Below are 17440 nucleotides of genomic sequence, written 5' to 3'. Positions count from 1 at the left end.
TATGAGGGCCAGCTTAAATGCAAAGTCCATAAGTAGCTCGATCAGCTTCCATCAGCATGACCTAGTAAGCCCATTTTGGGCCATCCGATACGCATGCTAGTAGACCTAGCAGTGCACCGGGCAGCTAAAACCCACACCGTTCGTGATGTCTACACGGGTGGGTCGATGGTGCAAATTATGGACGGCCCGCCAGTATCAAGGGGGTTGGGCCCATAACGCCTTGATATTCCCCTGTGACCGGCTCTTCGAAGTAGCCTTCCGCGTCCTTGCTGTAATCTCGTCAATCTATCGAGACTTCTAAACCCACGATGCGTTGGAAGCTTTCCGTTGCCTCTCTGCTAGCCGCAGCGACCCTCATTCAAAGTGCCACCGCTCCAGCAAGAGGTTATCTAAACGTTGCTTACTTTGGTAATTGGTAGGTCTATGACTTCCAACTGTAATAATCGACTAAAACAGTCCAGGGTAGCAGACGGGTACCTCACGCTTCAACAACTTCCCGCGAGCAGCCTCACACATATCATCTACGCCTTCGCAGATATAAATCCAGACACGGGGGAGGTGTGAGTTGCAACTGGAATTTGTTATCGAGATAGCTGACGTCGGGTAAAGCTTCCTCAGCAACCTGTTAGCAGATACCGGAAGTCTTTCTCCGACTAGTAACAACCTCTATGGCTATCTGCAGCAGCTCTACGTGCTTAAGAAGAGGAATCGCGGCCTGAAAGTTCTACTCTCTGTCGGTGGCACGACCTACTCACCACACTTTGCATCACCAGCTTCAAGTGACTCCGGACGCTCGAAGTTTGCAACATCCGTGCTCGCACTCATTGAGAATCTTGGTCTCGATGGCGTGGATATCGACTGGGAATACCCCGCCAACACCGCACAAGCTGCAAATATGGTGCTTCTACTGAAAGAGGTGCGGCAAACTCTTCTGCCAAACAATTATACTGTTACAGTAGCTTGTCCTGGGCCATTTGGGTACACGCATCTGCTCCCGGCCGAGATAGACCAGCACGTAGACTTCTGGAACCTTATGGCCTATGACTACTCTGGGGGTTGGAGCAACGTCACTGGCGACCAAGCAAACCTCTTTCGTTCCGCGGACCATCCAGAGAGCACGCCGTTTGACACTGAGTCAGTCATAAACTACTATGCCTCGCATGGCGTATCGCCAAACAGGATCGTACTTGGCATGCCTCTCTATGGCCGCTACTTTAATGGTACTGGTGGTCTTGGACAATCCTTTTCCGGCTCCGGCACCTACAGCTTGAAGGAGCTCTCTTTAGAGGGGGCCATTGTATATTACGACTGCAATGCTGGCTCGAGCTATAGTTACAGCGCTAGTCAGGAACAGCTTATAAGCTACGATAACGTCGATGTAGCGAGACAGAAGGCGGCTTTTATCATGGACAGACTTGGCGGTGCGATGTACTGGGAAAGCAGCGATGATGGCGTAGGAGATGAAAGCATAATTCAAACCGTGTCAGGCATTCTCCGGGGAGAGGGCATAGGTCTTGACACCACTCCAAACCGGCTGCTGTATCCAAACTCCACCTACGCCAACGTCCGGCATGGCATGCGCGATTCCGTTTTAGCACCTCTTTCTAGCACGGGCCCCCCAGGTATCAGCCCGAATATAGGAACTATACTACCGTCAAGTACATTATTACCCGACCTTAACTGCAATGTAGGGAGGACGTTTTTCTCATGCCTGGAGGGAATATGCATGTGTACTCACGACGCTGACTACCAGCCAAGGTGCGTTGTTGCTGAAGGGTATTGTTGGAATCATTCGTGCTCTGAAAACTCTGACTGCAACTCTAATGAGATTTGCTGGGTTGATAATCGTTGCACTGATGGCGCACACTGTGCGCAGGTTGTAGTAGGAGGATGTGTTGACAATCCTATTGTAACCGGCCTTATATTATCTCCGGTGGATAGCGGCAGTGGGGGAGATGAATAAAGAGGTGGATATAAATCACCTCTAGCACGTATTAATTTTTCATACTAGCGGAAATGCATCATTTGGACTATGTGTATGGTTGTGACCTATCTGCTTTATCTTCGCAGGCTGCTAATTGTCGCCTACATTCAATTGATAGGCAGGTGTACGCATTGTAACGACTGATCAGCGAACGTGCAGGCGCTTCACTGCTAGTATATATCAAGATTGAGCCAAGGTAAATCAGTGAGAAACATAGCAAAAAAGTCATACTTTTGCTAGGAAAGGTAGGTAAGTGGTGTAATATTCCGGCTACCCAAATTCTTAAGGGACATACATCTAAGGCTAGAGGGATTCAGGGAGCGATGGCCAAACTCTACATCTCCTGCACCCTCACGCTTGTTATGATCGTGGTATATTGTGTGTTGTACCATTACTTAATGGTTGTCATAACCTGGTGAACATAAATGATGGCCTCATAAGCGTGATGTGCTAAACATATCGCAGAACGACGGTATACTTAATGGACTAGCACATAATGACTCGCTGGTAGGATTATATCGTTGCCATACCTTGCTCAGGAGTTAAAGGAAATGATACAGTCGCTTGCACGGCCGGCTTCCCCTGCCCCGAATTTTTTGACTGTTGCTGGGCAGGGGTTCTCGGCCTGCTGCTGGGTATGCAATTAATTTTGATAAGGGGAATTTCTCCTGGTGAAGATGGTTTCGCTGTGATTAAGCTCTCCTGATACCTTCACCTATTACAGTAGACTAGGCCATCTCACTTATCAAGTAAAGGTATTACAATAGTATACTAGTCCTATTTGTACCTATAGTAAGATTACCTTATCTCTAAATAATAGCACTAAATCTCGTATCGAGCACAAGCTACAATGCGAGGTCCGGGATCAAATGTATCGAACGGCCAGCAGTACTTTCCTCTGGGTACCTCTCGTATTTAAGGAGATTCTAGTTATGAAACAAAGTAGCCCTGACTATGCCGGCTGGTTCTCTCACTTGCATGGACTCTCACTTCAAATATATCTAGTTGCTTAAAATTTGGATTCCTTCGAATATATAACCCTAGCCCACCTGCGAAAGTAGTATAAGTGTCATCTGCGATTACGCTTGTCTCTCGAAGTATTCCTTGGAGTAAAGAATCTCATGCCCTGTAATCTTAGTGGCAAACTGCGCCTAGTACCCTCATATACAGGAAGTCTACTCTGAAGCAGAACCGCATTATCTAGCCTATCGCCCTCTTCGAGCGGCCAGGTAGCAAGATACCTGGCCGTGATTTCGAATTCTGAAAGCTCTATTATCTGAAACCCTAATGTACTATGTATCCAATTAATTACTGAACATACTTCAGAGCCTACCCTAATTTCGATATCACTATGTCGCGTTTTTGTATATATGTGAATACGTTTCGCAGATTCTAGACCAGTGTTCGGTGTAGTACAAAGTACCTTATCTTCAGACGTATAGAGCTGTATTCGAGGTTCGAAAACAGAGAGGGCTATTTCACGGGATAGCTTGCAGGTTTCGAGCATCGGAAAGGGGCCAACGCCCCAAAAGGCCCGTTTGATTTTCTGTTCGGATTTGATATTGATTTCAAGAGGTTGTGGGGTCGGTAAAGCGAGTTGCCATATTTGTCGTTGAAGCTCTAGTGGAAGTTGCTGAAATTGAGGAAGTTCCCTGATCGCGTAAGGGTCACGTCGTGGGTCGCGATTGAGTTCATTGATTGTTTGCGAGAGCGTGTGAGGGTCATGGTCGGGATTAAGTTCGTTGATTATTTGTGAGAGAGTTATTCGGCCAGAGGTTGTTGGTGCTGCCCTACTAAAGATTTAATAGCTATTAATTCAGACTAGGTGGTTGACTTACATTATTGCGCGCTGCAAGCTTTCTATTCAGATCTTGATGGGATGCATGTAGAAGGAAAGGAAGCCTTCCAGGCGGGGAACGTGGTCACTTTATTAAAGCCGCCAGAAAGCTACGTGCCTTAGATTTCAGGGCTGAAGTACCTCCACCTGCTGCAGGGTGACTCAGTAATGAAATAGCCTGGTCAATTGGCGCGATTAACCCCTCGTCCGACAGGACTTGACTACGCTAGTTAAGCGGTCGTATTAAAGTCGTTACTGACTAGAATGCATATCTACTCCTAATTCTACTATTTTGTGGTATTTACGGAGCAAGATATGCACGAAACTAATGTATTCTACTGGACCAGTTAACCTACTAGTGTGGCCAATTCCTGCTGGGCGAGAGGATAGTATTATACGCTTAACGGCATTTGGACAAAAGGCCAGGAATGCCCTGTTAGCAATAAGTCAAAAAGTTCGGGCCAGGGGAAGCCGGCAGTGCAAGCAGCTGTAGTAGATCATTTGCCTCTATATTCTGCCAGATATATTTCTCGCATCTTTCGTGTCGAGCTTACTACGGAGAAAAAGATCCAACGGATATGGGACGAGATTATGAAAGACTATGGGTGGATCTCATCAGCTGAAAAGATGGGCTTGAAGCCTATTTTGGTTGGCCATGGCTTATATTGTCTCTGCTATGGGCCGCCAGAAAAAGAGTGCTACCTTGTCCTCGCTGATGGAGATTGGGATGGAGATCTGAGATATGAGAGACCAAATATCCTCGACTGCCTCCTGCGACATGACTTTAACAAGGAGACCAATGAGGTCACTTTCAAGAATTCGAATATTATTCTCAACATTGGTGCGCAAATTGCGGCGAGAGATTGTATCACAGCCCCTCCGAGGAAGCTCTTCTCCAAAAGAGTCGTGTCCTCCGCTACACTTGTCTGGGGTGAGACTGCCCTGCGCAAAATTTCACGCCACGATGTTACTGGAGCGAGACAAAAGGTCACCCTCGATAGCGTGAGCAGGAATTGTTTTTTCGAGTTGTCTGATAAGAACTGGCGTTGGGACCAGCTGTTCCAAGACCCGTCTACACTGCACGACCCGTTTACACGACACTCTCCGTTTACACGATACCCCAATCCTGCTAAGCGACGGATTACTTAAGTCGCTTCAACGCAGACAGTTTTATTCGACCTACAGAGGGCCTCCTGGGATACCTAGGCGATTCGTGCGTTAGGGTATACAAATTCTAGTGGTTGATAAATGAGAAGCAAATGAGAAGGTCAATGTGGTTAATAAACTTGCAAAGTCCTTCAGGGTCGCTATTTCCCAACCCAAGCCTATGAGGCTGTTCTACGTATACAAGTCTTGTCCCCCGTAGTGAAGGACACCCTAGACCATAGTCAGCAACAGAGTAGGGGAATCCAGCTAAGGTGGAGATGATAGCTTATACCATGAATAAGTTAATGGTTGGTGAGAGAGAATGAGAGTAAATTCGAGCTTCAGGACTCTTCCTAGAGTCCCGTAATAAAGTCTCAAATTTACTGGGAAGATGCACGGAGACGGAAAAGTATATCTAACGTGGTAGAATACCTCCCATTAGATGGATTTAGCTAGAGAAAGACTGACGAGAGGTTAATATAACCACGTTCATCGCTCACGGAAACCCCTCAAACCCCCCTTGTCGCTCTAAGCCAAAGACTATACGCCCCTCCTCCGTCTACGTTTCGATAACATCGGCCACCGATTTAGTTGCTTACGATATGTAGTTCGTTGCTCTTTGCACCTCGCAGCGATTGTTTCTCGATCGTGCAAATACTTGTACCGAGCCTCCAACCATTCGAACTGCGCCTGCCACCTTGGTATGCCACTTCGATCTTTGACAAGAGCTGTCCATTCTTTAGGGCCGGGGTTCTCCACACCAAGCGGGCGCCATGGGAACAGTCTTTGGCTGCGTGTTCGCGCTTTGAGGTATTTGCGGACCAGAGGGGAGATACAACGACGAGGGCCGACAACTTCGAGGCGTGGAAGGCCGCGAATTTTCAGCAGGCTCCAGATCCCTGGATCATCTACGGACAAGATCGCTTTAGTACAACGAAGGTGAATTCGAAGCCAAGACACGGACATGAGGTGCCAGCGCTTGTAGAGAAGCTCGAAGGCCTCAAATGCATAATTGGTGGTCTCCTGCCACCAACTGACGGCGAAGCTATCTTTGTACGATACATTCAACCCCCGGATTTCACGCAAGAAATTGGTATCCTGACCAGGGCCGCCCTCGAAGAAGGAAACCAAGGTGCAAAGGTCATCAAATTGAAGGGCTCCGCCAATGGTGCATGGGACCGGCGGTTGTGTGTTGTCCGCTGGTGCTAGGTACGGCTGGCTCAGGTAAATTGCCCGTAGGTGCCGCGACACTGAGGCAATCGGGTGATGGGCCCTGCGCGTGCCCACCCCGCCCCCTAGCGGCAGCAACTGAGTGCCTATGGATACATAACTTGGGATATGCAGAATAATTTCATTTGCCAGCGCGATCCCGTTGCTGTGGAATGTGGAGCAGCGTTCGACGTCGCGTGGTGTTGTGGACATGATGAGGGTGGGGTTGGAGCGCTGAAAAGAAGGCAGACAATTTAAAAAGGTGGATGGATATAAAGGAGAAATATCAACATAAAAAGAAATATTGGCAGGCCGTCCCTACCGTGAATGTTTACACTCATTATATGCGGGGAACTTCACAGGTGCTCTAGCGATGAACAACTCAATCTGCATCACATTTCTAATATGACCAGTCCTACAAAGCCCGAGGCCACTTATATCTAGCTCGATTGGGAACCCCTTCCGTCACCCTTCGTAATAGGGGTAACCCTCCAAGGCCGAGTGAAATAAATGCTAGAAGGGAGTTCCCCTAACCAAGCCTCCTTCCCGTCATAGAGGGGCCTGTCAGCCAGTATACAATGAGTTCGATCGGAATTGCGATTGCGCCGTAGATTAGAGATTCTAGGTGGTACCTTCCAAAAAAGCGATTTAGGTCAGTAGGGCAAGAGTATGCTTGCTGTTGGTTACACGTACTCCTCGGGCTTCTCATGCTTCCGGCTTAAGGCACAAATGTTCTTTCGCACACAACAGGTCATTGGACGTTATCAACTACTACATCAGCGGTGATACTGTAAGCCAGTTACAGTACAGCATCAACCCAAGAGATCATCTTTTAATTTATTTTCTTTCATTGCCCTACAGTCGTCGTGGTCAATTGGAACCGCGGTCCTAACCTAGTTCGATAGATACGTATGGTAGAGAAAACGCTAAAATTTATGGTGGAGGGTGATTATTCTCTGGACGGTACTATTGAGCTGGCTAGTCTGAGCGGGCGCAGTCCGATACATCACTCTTGTGGGGGCCATCAGGTCATGCTGCACTGGGGTCAACCGGAGTACAATATTGACGTGACCACCCGGAACGAAAACTAGTAGACGACAACTACCGTGACCTTCCGCAATGCCGAGTCTTAAATCTTTTAGCGGTATCGCAGGCAGGACTATCCCCAGTCTCTTTGAAATACGGTGCGTGGGCGTCTTCATTGCTATAGAGTATATGTTAATATTAAAAGCCTCGACAATGAAACTGTAGTTCTGCGAGGGGTCGAGAGCGAGGCCTCTAGCCAGCTCCTTCGAGGTGTGGTTGTGCTATGTCTACCTGGAGCGCTGGAAGTTGAGGGTGTGTGGCTGCGAATGGCAGGTCATCTTAAAATCGGGCGGGTTCTACTTCCAAGAGATGCCGTTGGCACAGACCTAACTCCTTGCAGATGGAATGATAGAGTGGCAGGTGCTTGGAACCCCTCGCGGTGGATAGAGAGGTCGACAGAGATATTTCATCACACCTGGCCCTCTTTCGTCGGTGGTGGGAACACTGGCTCGCCCGCCAAGGGTATTCTTCTGCCACCGGAAAATTACGAATGGCCGTTCGAGCTTGTGATTGATGGGTCAATACCGGAGACAATTGAAGGGTTGACGAGCAGCTACCTTACGTACAAGCTAGAAGCCACGATTTCGAGGGGAAGGATGGGATGCGACTTACATACACACAAGCCTGTACGGATTGTTCGAACACTCGGGCCGGCTTCTCTAGAGCTGGCACATCCTATGACAATTGAATGTCTGTGGTCGGACAATGTCGAGTGTCAGATGACTATTCCTCAGAAAGGGGTTATATTCGGGACGGAAATAACGATGCAGATGACGATCACTCCTCTGTTGAAGGGCCTCAAAATAGGCACAGCGCGGTGCGAGCTATTCGAATATCAAGAGTTCACTCTGCTAGAGGCTGCTGATCCTCGCCTTCTACGCGTCCGGGTTGTGGATTCGTGGGTGTTTGAACCAAACGACGAAGACGATATGCTCCGCGAGCAGTGCCAGGACAGATATCTGCTAGAGAGGATGCTGCTGCTACCAAAACGATTAAGCAAGTGTATGCCAGATACGGACGCTTGTAGGATTAAAGTGCGGCATAGAGTTCGGGCTAGCCTCACCATACACAACCCTGATGGGCGTATTTCAGAGGTAAGTTCAGACAATATCATAGCCTCAGTGCTTATACGTTTAGTTCCGTGCATCGCTTCCCATCACAATATTTATCTCGCCCGACATGCTCCCTGACGCCAACGGTCGTGTTCACGCAGCCTGCCAGGGACCTCCTCGGTTGGACACGGTTCTGCACGCACCACCTCCGTATGAAAAACACCTCCTCGATCAGCCATATATGGATCGTCGACCACTCCGTGCGGCTTCGATGCCGCAGTCGAGGACGAGCACTCCCATTTATAACTGTCCCCGGTCGCTCTCGTCTGACAATTTAACACGGCCTGATGCGATTGTTCGTTTACGTGGCATCCGCACCGCAGACTTATCAGAAAGACTTCAGGGCCTCCACCCTACAAGTCAAACCTTTTCAAGGCTTTTCAGCGAGGGTTCTCGGAGAAGGACGCTCTGCCAGAATGTCGGTTCTTACAACATCCATACCAGAAATACGGCCGAGGACATTACACTCGGCACAAACCTCGAGAACGTGGACTATTATGATCTGAATGACCTGAGCAGTGTCCCTCCGTATTCAGCAGCTGTTCGCGCACCTATCCCAATGGCAAATTATCATGAGGCTCTACCTAGCTACGGAACTGCAGTTTCTGTCCCAGAAGATCAAATTTGACGTCTGTACTGATGTTAGTGTTTACACACTGAAGAGCCTACCTAAGCTTCACTAATCACGCAATCTAGCTCAGTCCATACAATCATGGAGAAATGCTGGGAGTTCATAGGGGTAGGAGAAATCACGGTGGTGGCTTAGCTGAAGTATGTCTTTGGTCATATCGTATGGTACATTATGTGGGGTTGGTTCTTATCACGCGGGATGTGCATCATGCGGAGAAGGAGTATGTGGCAGTGCTCATACACACTATGAATGAGAGGTATAGTGTTATAGAGAAGGAATATATATGGAGTGCCTTTTGTCCAGGCCCAGCTACAGTTGGCTTAGCAAAAGGCGTCGCGCAAAATCACGTGGCAAAACTAGTTCTCACACAGCTATATCCTCTAGGATTTAAGAAGGTTTACCCCTAAAATAACTACTGAATATTGTGTATGAAGGGTCTATTTCGTACCTAGATAACTCTTCAGCCGAGTCCCAATTTAACCCGTCAGACCCTAATCTGGTAGCAAAAAGGTCCGACACACGTAACTTCACGCTCTGTATTCACGTTTATTTACCACGCGACAAGGACATCCTACGTTCTTGTATTCGCGATACGTCTTGTTATGTGAGATCAATCAATATCTTTTAGATTTTCTACTTCATGTCGCATGCAAACCTTCACAAGCTGAGTCTGGATGGCCGAGTTTCAGAGCAGCCGGATTATGCAACCGTCCAAAAAATGCAGGCTGGGTGGATGGATCGAAAGCCATAAGCTGATGGCTCACAAAAGACATGGCTGTTGGGTCGGGAGTCCCATGGTCCTTACGGCCATCAGGTATGCCAGGGCTGACCTGCCGGCGTTGTTACTATGCCCTCTATGGCTCACCCCATGAATGTTATGGTGATCCACTTATGATGGCGGCCTCTCCCCTGGTAATATATGGCCCACTGTCGTTCCCCTCAAGAAGATTATGGTTGATCCATAGTGTCGGTGCGGCTCCCCCAGTAATATTATGTCAGACCCACTCCAATCCTGTGGATGGTCTCTCCCCTGGGGCGTTATGTCAGACCCACTCTTTTTCAGCCCACCCCCAGAAACGTATGGGAGACCCACTCGTTCTTTCCTTCGAGAATATTATGCACTACCTCCTATCAAGACGCTTATGGTAAACCCACTTGTCCTTTCCCCGCAGCAACCTCATGTCGGACCAAAGCTTTTTAGCCTCTACCATCAGGAGCGAGCAGCATGCCCCGAGACTTACACCAACGAAAACTATTTTAACCCTCTTTTCATTTTGAAATCATTTGAGTTCTATATACAGCCTCTTGCAAAACCGCCTTCACCTTTAGTACAGGCATGAAGGTTTAACTGCGCTACATTTACCAGGATGCTTTTAGAAGAATCTAACCATATCAGGTTTACGACAAGACATCCTACTAATCATGGGACCTGGAAGTTCATGTGTTCGGGTCAGCATTTCAGGAGGCACACGAGACTGGTCAGTCGATACCAGGCGGAAGCTAGAGAATATTACTCCCTCTTTCTACTACCAAGAGTAAGGGACTAAGGAGAATATTCCTCGGGTTTTAATCATAGGAGCTATAGCCTTAGGCTAAGCTGCTACAGAATTTGACGCAATACCTATCTAGATGTTAATGATTTCCCGAATGTGATGTTATTCGAATTGCATTAGGATATGCCATCTTGTTTCTTCATGACATTAACTAGCGTCGTGCTCAGAGGTTTTGACTGGATGGTTCGTTCAGGCGTTATATTTGGACACTGATGTCAAGTAAATAGAAATAAAATACGTTACACGTTGTTTAACATGAAAATAGTTGCCTATCTACTAGTGGTTTAGATGCCCCCTCTACTTAGTCTAGATACAGTAATTAGGGTCAAGTTAAGCCGGATGAACATTCTATAACAGTCCCATTAAGCTTGTTCTATAGATAAAACTCATAAATGCCCCACGGTAATGCTTAGAGATCCTTATTAGCCTTGTGGCTAAAACTTTTCCAAAAGTTACTATCATTGTCAATCTGATAATTATTATCCCCAAGTTTATAGCTATAGCTACCACTCTTTTCCATCTTCCATTACACTGATTATCCATCCATGCTTCTCCATTTCACTTCTTATAAAACTACTCGGGTCGTCCTCATATACGATAACAATAATCTCTTGTAGGGATAAGATGGCTCTGAAGCAAGTGTTAATCAGCTTTAACACCTCAGTGATCTTAGGGTTGTCTAGTTCCTCGAGCTTCTCCTCAATATCAAGTGTGCAATACGGGGCCGTTATGAGTGTGCTCAAATTAGCACAGCTACTCTGGATACTCGCAAAGATGCTCATGCTACCCTCCCCGAGTGTGACACCACCCGCGTGTAAATAGAAGTCCGGAAAATTAACACAGACATGTCGGATACAGCCTGCGTTGTTACGGCCGATTGTCCTAAGGAACAAAGCTGTGTCTGTAGGGCTGGACATAGTAAAATTGAAGCGATTTTGGGCGTAGAATAGTGAGCTGGCTTCGCGGTGGATGGCCTTGTTTGTGCAGAGCAGCCCAGGTGTGAGCTGCTGTTGTCGATTGTAATTAATCCAAGGGTCAATAGGTTCTTCGAGTAATAAGCATCGGTTATATACTTTATTGCGAAGTTCACTAGGGAGCTTAAGGAAGTTGGCCGACATGTCTTTGGCGGTCGAGGGTGTTGATGGTGCGTTAGCTATGGGATTCGGTCCACGCCTTTTATTTGCACACGATCACGTGCAATAGTTGTCTTGGACTAACCAATAATTGTTAGTCGCCTTAATTTTATCTCATACATCAGACGTATTTGCTAAGAACCTTTTTACCAACTTAGCTTTTATTGGTTTAAGAGATTATATAAGTGGATTATGCACGTGAAGTCGTTTCTCTGCGACGAATTGAACGAAATGAGCTCTAACTGGCTGAAATGGCCCCTCAATTATAAGGCCCCACTAATTAGTATATATACGTGGTAATTTGACCCGGAAAACCCGGAAAACTGGTAAATTTGTCTAAAATTAGATAACCTTAATTAGAGGTATTATTAACCTCTAGTGCGACTATGGATAATTTGCGTGTTATAGCAGCCACAAGGCTTATGACAGTATCTAGCATGGTACTAAGGCTATAAATCTCGGGTAAGACCCTTTTATAGGTATTTGGAGTTTGAGATGCTTAAAGTCAAAGTACCTATTATTTTTCTCGGCACACAGGTATGGAAGTCTGCAGCATGCTTCCTCTGCGTCTTCCACCGCTGCTGATACGCTGGCAGTAGGGGCGAGTCGGTGTAATTGGTTGCGAATTGAAAGGACCTGGTTAAGACTGGACCTTGACTGGACCTTGCTGGACTTGACGAACGGGGTGATAATGAACGGGGGCGATGATAGGGGACCATCACATTCGGAAGGTGGTTCACGAACTTCCCGAGGCGGGACAACACTCTCAATTGTGTTGGTACCCTCAAGGCCTGCTTCATATGAACAGGAGAAATATTAGCCATGGGGCCAGTACATGGCTGACCAAACACCTCCGTCACCTTTACTATTCGGTCATCAAATTTGCTTTGGTCGGCATTTCCATCACTGCCATAATCAAATGTTCGTAAAGGAACTGGAAGCATAGAAACATGTCTGAGCTGCGCCTGGAATGGGACCCGCAAGAGAAGGACACGCTGCGCAAGGTACGGATTGATATGCTAAGTGCCCCGCCCATGGAAGTGTACGAGGTGTTCAAGACCAAAAATTTCCGATGGCGCTCAATACACGCAATGAGGCCTAAGTTAAAAGAGCTTGACAACGAACTAAAAAATGGCACACGCAAGAGAGCTACAGTAAGATGCGAAACCAGCTTCAGTCTAAACTCTATATGTTTTTATAATTCGTCGAGATCTTCTCACTAATAATGTGGTTAGTGAATTTCACCCTGTATTAGCTGTTTAGTACATAACACGTGAGAGCTACAATTAAGTACTAAGTACTTCCACTCTTTGTACTGCAGCTGCCATAGGGCATACCTTCTCAACATGACAGGTGTCCTAAGGACAGATACCGACTTCGACTTCGATCGCGGCGTTTCATGAGGAGACTAAGCGGAGCTATCTGTGCCTACGGCAGTGGCAGGTTGTGCATTGTAAACAACCGCTGATCCAAGTCTCGTTAGGAACTTTCTGGTATAGCCTCCATAGTCCGATCGTATGTACCATCTCAAGGTAAGAACAATGCCGGGCTTGGCTATTGGGGGACAAAACCAAAACTAGGGCGAGCGATTTTAAGGCTTCCACTTAGCCGCTATTTGGGAGATAAATATCAAGGCAACAATGTCTCTTGAATTAGATTCCCACGACTATTTTGTATTGCCCTTGTTCTTAAGACGAGTGTGGACCATTAGGAACTACATATCAATGAAATATTAACATGATGAATGCGAATCTGGCGCAATAGCTTAAGACTTAAATCTTGTAACTCTGACGGTTTGTCGTCACTCTTCATGATAACAAGAACCCCCCCCGCGAGATTTCATAGCCGTAGCGGATCCGCGGAATCAGCCTCCTTGGAGATGCGGCAAGTTTTAGGAAGCAATGCTGTCCATATATTAGCCATTTTTGAATCTCAGATTTCTGTAATAGCTCACGTTCATTAGACTCTCCAGTGATCCCGAAAGTGTACATGATAAAAAGCTCAAAGCCTCCTCAGACCTTCTGTCATCGTCTGAAGCAAGGTGGTAACTTGAAAGCATCATCTCCTCTATAATTTCAGCCAAGATAGGGTAGTCCAACAAGACTTGAGACGTCCTTGGGCTTTCGTATAAGGGATCGTGCTTGATGTTGTTGGGATCTAATACTAGCCTGAGGGTTAGACAAATTGTGCCAGGAGTGCTATGGCTAACTAACCGAGCTTTAACTCTCCATCCAGAGACATTCCAATATTGTTACTTGACAGCTCTTTGCAAGATATTCTCAATGAGGATATATGAACCACCCCTTGCAGGACCTATGATCGTAAGCCCTGGTTGCTGCCAGTGACAGATAGCTCCCACCTCGGATATTATAGTAGCTATCTCCCATTCTTCTAGCTCGTGTTCTTGGATCTGTAAGTGTGAAATGCGAACACATAGATGTTCCGTTATCATGAACTGTTTCTCTTCATGACAATAGACGTCATAGATAGATGCGACGTTGGGATGTTGGATACTGGCGAACATTCGCGTTTGCTGGAGTATTTCAGGACATTCAAATTGTTGAACACTGACAATCTTGAAGGACGAACCTTTGCGAATGGCTAGTATGCCTTGGTCAAGATGCATAACATGGTCGTAGTCGTCCCACGGGTTTCTAAGCAGGACTCTCAAGAATCTCTTGACCGTTTTAGTCGTCTTCGATGGGACTATTTCCGAGGAGACCTCCTGGGAAAGTTTTAACGATCCTGAAAGCACTACCTTCACGCTCTTCATAGGTTTGATAGTTTACGCTGAAATAGAGGGCCTGGCTTCTAGTATATATGTCGCGCGCGGAATGTTAGTTTTAGCCGCAGAAAACTCGACCATGGCCGCCCGTTTCTGATGGCAGTATCTGTTAGAGTGGCCATCCGAAAGGCACCCTGCGCGATAGTGGTGACGCTCACTGCCGATAATTTTATTCTTAGTGGATCTATCAGGATTCCGCTCCGCTGAAAGAACGTTGATAGTATACCCGAGGAGTAGGAGTTCCTAATAGCTTAAAACAGTGCAAAAAGGGCTCTATTTACAAGAACGTGAGGAGGGTTGAGTGACGAAACTTAAGTCGTAAAAATAGGATCTATCTATTATTATAAGACAAGGAAGAATTTTGATGCTGGTAATCTACTTGACTGCCTTGAAAGGCTCATATGCCTCCATCCATGTGTGCCATTTGGTGATCCAATCCCTCCAGATCATGAACAAGTTTATATACAATCACAGTTGATTCTTTTGCCCGCTCCAAGACCGCAAAGCAGTCGTACCAGACCATATGATGTCCGTTTCTCAGTCTTAGCTTTTTCCCTTCTGCAGCATATTTCTGGGCCTGTTTGTTGATTGACTCCATCTCGTACGGCACCTGTTGAATATTCACGTCATCCTCCATGAATGTCGCTACCTCTTCGGTAGGGGTGGTCTCGGCTTGCGCTTGAATTAAAGATATTTCGTCAGAGTATCGGGATGAGCGTGCATATGAAGAAAGTGACACGTTCATATGTTGCTGTTGTGGATTGACCAACGGCACGGGAGTTAGTCCATTTTGAGGGGTATCGTCGAGGATCAATGCACCGAAAAATGCTATGTGTCGCGATCGCTTGACATAAAAGGAGCTAATTCCGTCCCCAGATCGATGGTAATATTGAAGAGGAGCGTGTATCTTGTCGAGGAAGAGATAACCGAGGTCCTCCGTGTCCATGGAGCTATGGCCGCATCTGCGCGACAGTGGCTCGCCAGGCCCAGCAACTGTAATAAATGGATACGTTGCCACCGGATAAGATGCTAGCGTGTTGTTCATTTGCTCGTTGAATAAGCTGATAAGTGGCCTGGCCTGATTGTAATCGAAGCTGAACTTCTCACCCGGATGCAGGACATAGTGTGCCTCTTGAAGTGCCTTTTCAATAATTATTCGACCCGGATCCTTGGCGAGCTCGCGTTCAATTTGTGTTGTTGAGAATCCCAGCCGATCTGCAAGTGTCGCTAGCTGGATCAGGCCGTATGCGTTGCCGGACTTCCAGACCCGGCACGCGCAGAGCCACAACTGTTGATATCCAGCGTCGAAACAATCTTCAAGACTTCCTGAGATGGACTTAAAAGAAAGCGTACTCTGTTGTATCTCAAAATTATTACTGCCCAATTCCGTCATAGAGAATGAGTCTCGAAACCTCTCGTACAGGCTATTCTTTATCTTCTTTTTCTCTTTTCGGGGGGGCAATAAAGCATTCAGGACTCTTGCCGGTTTCTTGAGGTATCTGACATCGCAGATTAGTGTCCACAGAGTTGGTATAGGAACCTCAGTTGAAAGGATGCCCTTCTTAATATTTTCTCTTTCGACGGGGTCTGTTACTGCCGGAAATAACTCCCCTGACCCCATACGCTCATCAATGAATTCAAAGTCTGTCTTCGAGAGGGCAGGAGCTCTTGACTGGATGGATTCGATGCTCAAAGGATCGGTTGCCATCATTGTTGCCATGTTATCCCTAAAGATACGCGTAAGCTCGGTCTTGATGGCCCTAATATAACGCGCAATTTCCTGTTACAAAATTAACGCCGTTCCAACTCGTGTCTACACCACTCACCTCATCGCAACCCAGACTAATAAAATCATTCAACGATCCTGCGTAAAAGCCTCTCCATAGCCCACTAATATTCAAGACAGAGTCCAAAGCTTTGATAAGGATCTCCCGTTTTAGAATCGTTTCGAAATACGCTTCCTGATAGGACTTGAGTTTCTTCTGCCAACGCTGCGCACCCAAGTCATCCTTATTGTAGCAGCAAAGCCGATAGTTACGGAATATCTCGCCGGATGCGTATGGCTCTGAGTAAGACTCACCCTCTCGAAGGGCCTGCTTAGTATCTGCTTCGAGATCTTGTACTGGTTAGCGTGGAGCTTGGTGCGTATTCAATATACTGACCACTGCCGTAGAAGTCAACAATCCACCATCTCTCCGATGGGTCCAGAAACTTTTTTGCAGCGAGAACTCTGTGTTGTCCGTGGAGGCATTCCACTTTTACACCACGTTCTAGATGAAGCCGCGGTGGTGCGCTATTCGAGATAGCCTTAAAAGACTCGGCGCTTGTTTCCAGTTTGTTCAGCCCTGCATAGAGAATTGAATCGTTGATAATGGCAGGAATCCGATTGGTGTCTTTGATGCAACCTTCACCTTCAAAATTTCTTATCAATTGTCCGATAACATTTATATCTATGTGGCGGCATGGGTGCGGGAAGTCCAAATGTTCGATCGACACTTGGGCGGAACCTCTGTATTTGGCGTGTTTGTCTCTTGAAATTCTTTCTTCTCTAGCGGCACGTAAAGTGGATTCTACCATGGCCAAGATAATGCATAACTTGGATAAAGTTCTGGCCACAGTAGCGTATATAGTATATATACCTATGGTCGGGGTGCTCAAGACAAGGTGGCGTGCATAAATCGTATGGTTTATAGGCCCTCAGCACTTCAGTGATTGCAGCATTTTCTGCATTTACAGCATTTTCTGTGTTTGCAGTAACCATTGTGATTACAGTACCTTCTATGTCTACAGTACCTTCTGTGTTTGCAGTAACCATTGTGATTACAGTACCTTCTGTGTCTACAGCACCTTCTGTGTTTGCAGTAACCATTGTGATTACAGTACCTTCTGTGTCTACAGCACCTTCTGTGTTTGCAGTAACCATTGTGATTACAGTACCTTCTGTGTCTACAGCACCTTCTGTGT

General features: G+C 46.7%; 8 protein-coding genes across 8 annotated transcripts; 3 read left to right on the top strand and 5 right to left on the bottom strand.

Annotated features, from left to right (window-relative positions):
• Positions 1-486: 486 nt before the first annotated feature.
• M430DRAFT_87238 (glycoside hydrolase family 18 protein) lies at positions 487-1579 on the top strand (the record flags this gene model as incomplete). The annotated part of the gene is made up of 2 exons (XM_024869641.1): positions 487-560; positions 610-1579. Coding segments are annotated over 2 exons (1044 nt in total), but the record flags the coding sequence as incomplete, so codon positions are not given.
• A 1405-nt stretch (positions 1580-2984) lies between these two features.
• M430DRAFT_34920 (hypothetical protein) lies at positions 2985-3859 on the bottom strand. Its single transcript, XM_024866638.1, has 2 exons — positions 3823-3859; positions 2985-3774 (listed from the first exon to the last, which is right to left on the bottom strand). Coding segments are annotated over exons 1-2 (723 nt in total). The 5' UTR covers positions 3825-3859; the 3' UTR covers positions 2985-3053.
• Positions 3860-4149: 290 nt separating this feature from the next.
• On the top strand, positions 4150-5093 carry M430DRAFT_275781 (hypothetical protein; the record flags this gene model as incomplete). Its single annotated transcript, XM_024865661.1, has 2 exons — positions 4150-4256; positions 4343-5093. 2 exons carry the CDS (start codon positions 4150-4152, stop codon positions 4968-4970), a joined length of 735 nt encoding a protein of 244 aa, XP_024720683.1. The 3' UTR covers positions 4971-5093.
• A 294-nt stretch (positions 5094-5387) lies between these two features.
• On the bottom strand, positions 5388-6549 carry M430DRAFT_237893 (hypothetical protein). The gene has a single exon (XM_024864965.1). The coding sequence runs from the start codon at positions 6387-6389 to the stop codon at positions 5508-5510; it is 882 nt and encodes a 293-aa protein (XP_024720682.1). The 5' UTR covers positions 6390-6549; the 3' UTR covers positions 5388-5507.
• A 746-nt stretch (positions 6550-7295) lies between these two features.
• M430DRAFT_139504 (hypothetical protein) lies at positions 7296-9306 on the top strand (the record flags this gene model as incomplete). The annotated part of the gene is made up of 5 exons (XM_024862615.1): positions 7296-7360; positions 7408-7535; positions 7587-8356; positions 8400-9015; positions 9071-9306. 4 exons carry the CDS (start codon positions 7296-7298, stop codon positions 9000-9002), a joined length of 1566 nt encoding a protein of 521 aa, XP_024720681.1. The 3' UTR covers positions 9003-9015; positions 9071-9306.
• Positions 9307-11061: 1755 nt separating this feature from the next.
• M430DRAFT_27793 (hypothetical protein) lies at positions 11062-11676 on the bottom strand (the record flags this gene model as incomplete). The annotated part of the gene is made up of 1 exon (XM_024865725.1): positions 11062-11676. The coding sequence occupies one exon, from the start codon at positions 11674-11676 to the stop codon at positions 11062-11064; it is 615 nt and encodes a 204-aa protein (XP_024720680.1).
• Positions 11677-13499: 1823 nt separating this feature from the next.
• Positions 13500-14464, bottom strand: M430DRAFT_18930 (hypothetical protein; the record flags this gene model as incomplete). Its single annotated transcript, XM_024863987.1, has 4 exons — positions 13500-13595; positions 13646-13854; positions 13905-14004; positions 14051-14464. 4 exons carry the CDS (start codon positions 14462-14464, stop codon positions 13500-13502), a joined length of 819 nt encoding a protein of 272 aa, XP_024720679.1.
• A 409-nt stretch (positions 14465-14873) lies between these two features.
• On the bottom strand, positions 14874-17399 carry M430DRAFT_18929 (hypothetical protein; the record flags this gene model as incomplete). Its single annotated transcript, XM_024863986.1, has 4 exons — positions 14874-16256; positions 16303-16592; positions 16639-16985; positions 17116-17399. The coding sequence occupies 4 exons, from the start codon at positions 17397-17399 to the stop codon at positions 14874-14876; spliced, it is 2304 nt and encodes a 767-aa protein (XP_024720678.1).
• Positions 17400-17440: the final 41 nt, after the last annotated feature.

Source organism: Amorphotheca resinae, assembly GCF_003019875.1.
Source record: "Amorphotheca resinae ATCC 22711 unplaced genomic scaffold M430scaffold_6, whole genome shotgun sequence".
Lineage (NCBI taxonomy): Eukaryota > Fungi > Ascomycota > Leotiomycetes > Helotiales > Amorphothecaceae > Amorphotheca > Amorphotheca resinae.
This window is presented reverse-complemented; position numbering and strand designations above follow the sequence as displayed.